This window comes from Manis javanica, chromosome 17, assembly GCF_040802235.1.
Source record: "Manis javanica isolate MJ-LG chromosome 17, MJ_LKY, whole genome shotgun sequence".
NCBI classification, from domain to species: Eukaryota; Metazoa; Chordata; class Mammalia; order Pholidota; family Manidae; genus Manis; species Manis javanica.
Genome location: NC_133172.1, coordinates 48958383 through 48967639, shown reverse-complemented (window position 1 = coordinate 48967639; position 9257 = coordinate 48958383). Strand labels below are relative to the sequence as shown.

The following is a 9257-nucleotide window of genomic DNA, read 5'->3' as shown; positions in this document are numbered from 1 at the left end:
GGAAGTTTACCCACTGCTTTTCATTGTTCCAGCTTGGCTATAATCCCATGTTATCTTATCTGCCAGATAAAATGCTTTCACTCTTGAAGGAAGCAAGCAAGCTTTGATTTTTGGCCTGAGCTAGGACTCACTTACCTACCAGTAATTTCGCCAAGGACCCTGCCTACCCTTTACAGTAAGAGTTAGGCCACCATAGGTGTGTAGTTACCAAGGTGGGCCTGCTGTGCAGAGGCAGCAGCAACAACTTCCCTGCTCCTTGTAAGGTTTAACGAACCTTTATTTCCATATGAAGTGACTAGTGAAACTGGAATTAACCCAGTTCAAGTACAAAGGAGGAGGAATTAGCTCAGGGATAGCCAGCATTATGTGAGAATCTTTATTTTGACAAGTGCAGTATAAAAAATTTGACCTGAAAAGTAAAAAAAAAAAAAAAAAAAAAGTAAAAATAAATATGTTTACAAATTACTGTAGAAAGAATATAAAAGGGTTAAAATTCTCAATGAGGAAAAACCAAAATGTGTCCAATTGTATAAAGGCTCTTCCCTTGCAAGAAATGGGGATAAAGCTGAAGACCCAGTTTGGTTTCACTGCTGAAAAATGTACAAAATAACTTAGAAAAACCAGTCGAGGTCAAACGTTGTGAGCCCACTTCTTGCACTGCTTACTCTTGATATGAAGACAGTTGATGACCACAGTGCTGATGGCAGGACAGCCAAGAGTTCTCCAGCCAGGAGTCCATCCTACATTAACAATCTTTAAGTAAAAGCTGAAGATAAACAAGCCCTTAGTGAAGTCTGAGCTCTGCAGTTGGCTGAGCGGATTTCCTCCATTGTAGTGCTCAAAATAGTTTACTTCTTGGCCAGCAAAAACACGGAAGAGCCTGAAACAACTGCCTTTGGCAAATGCCTGCTGCCTCTTACCAGCCTTTATGGATTGGGCCCAGCTTCAACGAGCAGTCTTATAAGAAACTCTAGGTCTACGTGGTGCAGTGTTGGCGGCACCTTGAAAACCCTTGCGTTCTTAGGCAATGGAGGAAGGCACCAGGGTTTGCCAGTCTGGCTCGGAGCATTCTTTGTTCCTCTGTAGGAAGCACCTGGGCACACTAGAAGCTTGCACCCTCAACTACTCTACCTTGATGCTGGTTCTGAGGGATTAGCCGTCCCCTCTGAGAATGGACATTTTGGGGGAGAGAGCAAGCAATCTCTAAGCAATGGTTTAGTCAAGATCTCAGGTTTCAAGCCCAAGAATTGAGAACAGTCTGTGGGTTGCAAATCTAGAAATTGGCCTTCTCTCACTCCCCCAAAGAGCAGAGGTTTTTGTTTGGTTTCTGGAAAGAAGCAAGCAGATGCAGTAGTGACTGTCCAGTTTGGCTGTGATAATTCCCTGGAGAAGCCACTGAGAATGGGCAGTCTTGAAGACATCCAGCTTGGATTTGAGGAATGCTAAAAAGCTTTGCATTGGAGACGATTGTCAAGAACTATAGCCTGAACGTCCTTCATGCCATCCAGCTGCCAAGGAATCTGTCCAAGCAGTTAGAAGATTGTAGCCAGTTTCATCAGAGGCTCCTAGTAGTTTTTCCCCGTTAGCTGAGGGCTGCTTGCCTATTGCATAGAGGGCTATGACAGTCCAGACTCATCTGCCACCTTGAACTTGCCCAACAAGGAGGGTGGAAGAGGTGACTATGTCACCTTGAAGAAAGTGAAGTAAGGAGCTGGTCTTAGTCACAGCTGAATTTGAGAGAAGAATTCAGGAGTATACAGGTTGAAATACACAAGCCTTCACTTCCTTTCTGAGCAATGTTGGGCTTTAACCTTACAGGGAGATGACCAAAACATTTTATCTCCCAAGCAGAGATCACAGACAAGCTTATCTAGATGTCTGGGCAATTGCCACATGGAATACATTCAGCCCAAGGCCTCCATGTAGCCCGTGGCTTTTAGCACTGCCACCAAGCTTTGTTCCTCCTGGCAAACAATTCCTTTTTAATGTGTGTACACACACACACTTCAGAACAGTTCAGTGCTAACTCCCTGCTAGTTTGGCTCATCCTTGGGATGCTGAGATGTGGAATGCTGCATAAGAAAGCACCACTCCTGGACCCTGTTTTCTGACGCCCGAAGACCAGGCTTCTGGGCCTTGTATCTCAGGCACGACCTCAGTGCATTGATAACTAGATTGAGGCAGGGATGCATTATTAGGTAGCCCTGATCTCTCAGGCTCCCTCCACCTCTGTGTGCAGGTGGGCGAAGAGAACCCCTTCCCCCAGGCTATTGTTGCTCACTTACCTATCAGAAGTTGCCACTGAATGGAACTTATTGTTTGGTTTAACACACTTCTGAGTTCCCTGGGGGAGGAAGTGGTTTTTTTCCCAGAGGCCACCATGTGTCAGAGGCAAGCAGACAGGCAGCCTGAAAATATATATGTCCCTTCTGCCCACCCTGAGCTGTAATCAGGGTTGTTACCTTTAAGCAGAACTGCCCCAGGCCATATTCCAGTTACCATTTTTTGCACTTCAGATTTGTCCTTTGGACCATTAATAAACTAAAACAGCACTCCCTCCTCCCTCCCACCCTTTCCTCTTCCATTCCCCTTCCTTCCCTTCCCCATTGCACTTTCCCTGCTCTGCTTGGGGATGATGTCATACCTCAGCAAAAGCTAAACTGTACTGCTCTGGCTTCTTCCCACATCGCCGGGCAATGATGGCCAGATACAACATGAGGAGGGCTACCCAGTAGCATCCATATAGGATGGCCCCAGAGACAAGGAAGGCTAGCTCTGTCTCACTGAACAGATCCTGGCAATAGGCTGTGTAGGCCAACCCCCCAAGAAGGACCGCCACCCAGATGGACACAGGGATGAGGCCAATGAAGTTCACCACGATGGTTTTTCGGCCAGAAGTACCCCAGCCAGACTTGTTGATGGTAGCAATGGCAAAGATCTTGGCAGGCAGCAGGCTGGACATATAGAGAAGGGAGTAGAGGGACATGAAGATCATCTCTGCATTGCCACGAAGGAAGCAGGCATAGGTAGCCTTGATAATGCCCACCAGCTGCACTGTCAGCAGGAAGAGGAGGATATTCCAGATGCGGCCTCGGTAGAAAAGCTGTATGACCGTGGCGATGAGGAAGAAAGGGAAGAAACCTGTGACCACTGATTCGTAGGTCATCCAGAGGTGGTGCTTATGGAACCATAGAGAGTTGTAGAGCCACTCTCGGAAGTAAGACTTGCTCCAGCGGGTCTGCTGGTTGAGCCACCGGAGGTATTTGGTGGGGGTCTCTGTGAGGCACTTTGAACGTGCTGTATACTTAGTCCGGTAGCCGAGGCTCAGGACTCGGTTGGTGAGGTGACGGTCATCCCCAAAGCTGCACTTGCTGCCTAGGAACTTCTGATGGTACCAGTCCTCCAGGAACTGCTGGAGGAGGCTGTTGCGGTACATGCCCAAGGGCCCACTGATACACTGAACACAGCCAAAATAGGACTGGCAGGCCCGCTCCACATTGAAAGCCATCCAGTACCGCACACTGCTCAGGAAGGAGATCCATGAATCATATTTGTTGAGGATCTGCAAGGGAAGCAGATATTCTGGGCCTCCTCACCTGGGGATATAAGCCCCAGTAGGCAGACACCAGGGACCATGAGGCCCCCCGTACATGTTCCTATAACCCATTGCTCAAATTTCTGGCCATCAGTCCTAGCTCAGCCAGAGCTGGGAAACCTGAGGCCCCAAGGAGCCAGCCACACCCAGTTACTCTCTCCTGTATCAGCCCCACCTCCCTGCCATGTCATCTGCACTCTAGCCCAGTGATGTTGCTCTGGCAGTTAGTCACCTTTGTTCTTAGGAGGCAGCCTTTGATGGTGGCAAAAAGAAGAGCTGGAGAAATAGAAACAGCACCCCAGCAACCCATCCTGACCTGTTGCAGTTGGAAAACTACTCAGGAAGACATGGTATGTTGCCAGCAGTACCCTCTGGAGAAAAATCTGGCCCCTTATTCTTACCATACTGCCCAGAGCTCTTCAGCCCAACTTCCCTGAGAACAAGGGTTTGTCAGGGGCCTAGTTTTGGAGGTGCTAGCCAAAAAGGAAGCACCCTTTAGGGTCTGTGGCCTTCAACTGCTGTGTCCCTTTCCCAGCAGCACAGGCTCTACATACCTTTCAGTGATTTTTTTTTAAATCTCAGGTTGAAAAAGAACAGGAGAGGGATGAGGCAGCAAGTGAACCCTTTGATACTAGTGAGAACTGTCAAAGAGGAGGCCCCACATGCCCTGAAATACTAGGAAGTCAAGATGCCCATTTCCCAAGCATATCCAAGTGGATTAGGAAGCAGTAGTTCAGACCCCAACCCTCAGGAACCCCTGATTAATTCTTACTTGGACATCTCCCCCAACTCCCCCTACTTGGGGGTCCTCCTCCAGGACTTGAAGCATCTCGATGGTACAGGCTGGATCCAGCACGGTGTCAGAGTCACACACCTGCAGAGGGAATGCACCGTCAGTCCATGTTGATCTCAGGCCTACAGCCCCCCCAACCTGCCCTGGCCACTCACTGCCTGAGGGATAATAACCCTGTCACGTGGTTACTTTGAGCCTGGCAAAGAGATCTGTGCCAAATGAAAGAGGTGGGTGAATAAGAAAAAGTTCAGATACTGGGTCTGACAGCCTCTATGCTGACAGAGAAACCCAGGAGACTGTTGGTGCCAGGCCTGGAAAGGGAGAAATGTTTAGCATTGGACAAGTTTTTAGCCTCTGGAGCCCGGTACCACACACATGGTCTCATGGAGTCCCTTGGAATAAAGGAGGAACAAGTCACTGAAGTCAGATGACAGGCACAGTGGCAGACCAGGGCCAGCAGGCACTCCTCAGAAGGCCAAGAAATGGCCCTGACTAGAGGCTACCTTCCACTGCTTTCCCGTAGGAGTCTTCCCTATTATAGCCTCTGGCCTCTTGGACAGTCTGCAGCCCAAGCAGGGGATGTATGTATCTACCCAATCACAGTCCCTCCCAACATGGCTGCCAGGCCTTCTGTGCTCCCTTTGACCAAGTCTCTAAGATAGATAGGGCACAGGATGGCCAAGGGCTGCTCTCCACCTGGATTCTACTCTGGATGGGCATAGAAGCTGGCGACATCTGCCTCTAGTCAGAGGCTGAATCAAATCCTGCACACCCATCCTTCCTAGGAGGCTTATGCTCTGATTCTAATGGGTAGCTCCATTAGTTGTTGAACCTGGGCTATGAACACTTACTCTGGAGGCTGGCTCCTTGTTTTCTAGATAATCACTGAAATGATAGAAAAAGCCCCAGATCGCCATTGGGTAGGGGAATTGGTTCCCTGCACCCTGACAGAGCAAAGAACAGTATCCACTGATAAACCCTGATGGGCTGAGTGAGAGCCCATTAGCCTGCAGGAGGGGGCTGCCTCTCACACCTCACCCCCGCCCAGCATACTCTCCATGCTGGAAGACAGGGTGGCCATGGGCAAGCAGCAGCAGAAGGCTGATGGGGAACCAGGCACAGCCATCACGACTGCTCGCTCCTACTTCCCCACCAACCCATCCTTACATCCTGGCCTATACCTGTGAAGGTCCCAGGGTTCCTCAGCTTACAAGCCAGGCTTCTGTGCTGGTGGTTTCCTGGCTACTTCCTGCCCTGAGCCCAGCCCATTCTCCTTGCTCCTTGGCTTCCTTCACTCCCAGGAGGTCTTTCTAGCAGAGCAGGATTAGAGAAATTAAGAGCTCTTGACTGTGTAAGTTTCCCCACTGGCTGGGACAGGGCTATTCCCCTCCTAGGGAAAGACACAACCCTAACAGAGCTAATGGAAGACAGGCTGAAAGCCACTCAGTTTTCATTGACTGAAGCCTAGGGTTGCTTCAGGTGTATGAGTCTATTTGCTGATCCACCAGAATACAAGAAATGATCAGGAAAGGCAGATGTACGGCAGAGAAGGCTTGGGGGAATCCTGTGCTTCAGAGAAGTAGAGGAGAGTCATTGTAGCTTGAGCATGTACCAGAGCTTGGGCTTTTTCTGGCCTTTCAAAGGCCCTTGACCCTTCCTGAACTGCAGAATCAAGAACTGCTTCACATCCCTCCCCATGAGACTGAAGATGTCCTTGATAAAAGAAACAGATAAATGTACCAACTCTCATGTGAGGATGAAACTTTCTAAAAAGCCAAAAACAAAAATCTATGGCCAGCTAATGGTGGGTGGATACAGCACAGAAAATTGAAGTGCAAAGTGCCCAACATGCTGTCAGCAAGGCTCAGCCGGTATACAGGTGGGCCACCACAACAGAGATTTATTCAGATGGTGAGCAGAAGCCTCTGGCACATGCCAGAAGGAAGGAAACAGAAGAAGGGACAGTGTGGATGCTGCCCCAGAAATATGGGGGTCCTGGTGTCAGTTTTTACTTGGTACTAAAATGGATGAGCTTTAATCTGTTCTAAATTTTGTTACTTGAAAATTGGAGCTGTGTTAATCTTGTAAATAATCTAATAAAATAACCAGGCTGGCATCAGTGACCCCTTTGACTGGAAGCTAGGTGGGGTCTGTTCAGGGTCCCAGCCCTGCCAAGACTGCTACAGAATCATGCTAGGAGATGAATCACACCTTGTGTCCCTCCACCTCTCAGACATGAATTTGACATCCAGGAGAGTACGACTTCTTGGCCCATGACTAAAACAATATTTGAGTGCTTTGGAGCATGACTTCTTTTCCTCTTCATCACACTTCTCTATGAAGAAGCTCATCCTCATGTTGCCAATGGTGAAGTAGTATTGCACAGTGGGTAAGGGCAGACTTGAGACAAACTGCCTTCGCTCAAATCCTAGCTCTGCATTCTACTGCTGAGTGGTGACATAAGGCAGGTTAGTTAGCCTCTCCCTGCTTCAGGATCACGTGCAAGTGGAAATAATAGTACTTCTTCCCCTAGAGTATGAGGATTCAAAGAACAAATACATATGACATGCCTATGACACTGTTTGCTAGGAAGTAAATGCTAGGAAGTATCTATGTGCTATTATTATTATTATTATTATTGGGATCCCAGTTGAGAGACCTGCCCAAAGTCACAGAGCTAAGTAAAAGCAGAGGCAGGATCCCAGCCCGGGTCTTTCTGACCCCAGGACTGCTGGTCGGAACCATTATGCCTTATTGCCGTAAGTGCAGAGGGGTATGTACACAACACAAGGCACTCAGACAGGACCTAAAATTCCTGGAGTATGCCCAGCTGGCTGGACAAATCCACATGGCCACACGCTCCCAGGGAGGCATCCTTACCTGGATGTAGTCCACCGAGTCACCAAGGGCCTTGAAAGCTGTGTACATGACCTCTCGCTTGCCTCCCCACTTCTGCATGATGCATGAAAAGGTACTAGTCTGCACTACATTCCGCACACGGTCCATGCCCTCCTGCAGACTGGCCTCCGTCTCGGCCTCGCCCGCCTCATGGAAGTTGCTGCGCCACACAAAGAAGCCAGCTTGCTCAGTGCCGCCTAGCACCTCATGAAAGATGTCCAGCATGTAGGCGTCCTCCTGGCGATTGCCGTCCACCACCATGACCACCTTGAGGTCAGGGAAAGCGATGCGCTGGGCCGAGCGCAGGCACTTGCGCAAGTAGTCAGGGTCCTCTTGGTATGCAGCGATGCAGAGCGCCACCGAGCGCCGCAATGGGGATGACAACTTCAGTGGCCGACCTGCCCTCCGCATGTGCCGGTGCTCCAGGAATGCAAACAGGCTCTGGATGAGCAGGTGCAGGCCCAGGATGGCACCATACAGGCCAAAGGACAGGTAGTGCTTTTCTGTGTGGATGAACTGGTAGCCTGTTACATAGGCTGCCAGGATACCACCCAACACTGCCAAGGCAAATAGGCTGGTGCCCACCACACGCAGGGCTGTTGTCAGCTGCACCGGCATCTGGGAGAAGGGAGGAGATGTGGGGTCAGTTAATGGGAGTGGGTGCCTTTTGTCTGGGCCTGGCCCAGAACAGGGGAAATGATGCACTGATAAAAAACCATTGCCACTTACTGAGCATGTCTAAGATTGTAGACCACTGTGGCTTAAATCCCAGCTCAGCTTCTCACTATCTGGGTGACTATGTTCTGACCTTTAGTCAGTTCTGTAAAATGTGGATTGCAGCACTACCTCTAGCATCTTTGAGGGTTAAACGGGTTACATACATGAAGCGCCCAGAGTAACATTTACTATATCCTTAGACCAAAGCCAGAGCGAGCTATGTGATACCCAGCTGGTGGATGGCAGAACTGATGCCTGACCCAAAGCTCTCAGAGGCAAGCTGCAGCAGGAGTGAGCCCGAGGCTGAGGCAGGGCTGAGCACAGCAGCAGCCAGAGAGAAGACAGGCAGGGAGGTGGCCAGTGGCCCAACAGCTTCTATCCGCCCTGTATCCACTGGGAGATTGTGCTGTGGGAAAGAAATATTTGCCAGTAAAGCATAGCCACAATGGTGAAGAAAGTAGGAGAGAAGAAACGAAACAGCAGGAAACATAAAGAGGTGCCAAGGGAAAAAAGAAGGAATCAACATCCCTTTCTGAAAAAGCAAAATAAGAGAAAGTTTTCCCTGTGTTCTCTGCATTCTCACCTTTTTCTCATTTACATGAAAGGCGGGAAAGAAAGGAAAAGCAGACAAGGGAAAGAAGAGGAAAGAGTTGGGGTGTGGACAGCTCTGAAGCCCAGCACGCAGGGCGCCAGAGGGACCTGCAGCCACCACTGCCGCAGCCCGGGAGGATGGCTGCCGGGGAGGAGCGCCCACCTGGTCCTAGTGCTCACCCTACTGGAAAGACGGCCAGGTTTCCTTTGCAGTAAGGCAGGACACACAGTATTGGCCCTGTGGGAAACAGCTGTGTTTCAATGAAAAGACGCTTAGGTCTTGGCGCCGGAAGACTTGTGCTTGAGACACAGCTCTACCACCTCCTGGCTCCCTTGACCTTGCCCAAGTTCTCGGAGCCTGATATCTCTAATGGTTTCTTGCCCCAAAGGTCTCAGGTAAATCGTTCCTAAAATGGAAGGTCTTTTAGCCCTGAAGGACTGCCCAGTGGGAAAGCTGAATGGGGAGGAGGCGGCAAATGAGGACAGCTCCCCACTCTTCATTCTGACCCAGGCCTTCTCCCCCATCTCCTCCCCTTGCCACCTGCCTGATAGGGAGAATCCAGTTTCCACCACCAGCCACCCTTTACAGACAATTAGGTCTCACTTCTCAGCTTGCTCTAACTCAAGTCCTTCTGAAACCCACCCCCGAGCTCCACTTCAATC

General features: G+C 49.8%; 1 protein-coding gene across 4 annotated transcripts in view; it reads right to left on the bottom strand.

Annotated features, from left to right (window-relative positions):
* HAS3 (hyaluronan synthase 3) overlaps positions 1 to 9257 on the bottom strand; it is a 30138-nt gene that overhangs the window by 4725 nt on the left and 16156 nt on the right. For 3 of the 4 annotated variants that reach the window (XM_037025311.2, XM_037025312.2, XM_037025313.2), the window contains 3 exons: positions 7269 to 7904; positions 4368 to 4469; positions 31 to 3562 (listed from right to left, as the gene is read on the bottom strand). In XM_037025311.2, the coding sequence (XP_036881206.1) occupies positions 2639 to 3562; positions 4368 to 4469; positions 7269 to 7904 (1662 nt within the window). In that variant the 3' untranslated portion in view covers positions 31 to 2638. Of the gene's footprint in view, positions 1 to 30; positions 3563 to 4367; positions 4470 to 7268; positions 7905 to 9257 lie in introns of those variants that run through there. The other variant, XM_073225533.1, reaches the window with a different exon arrangement.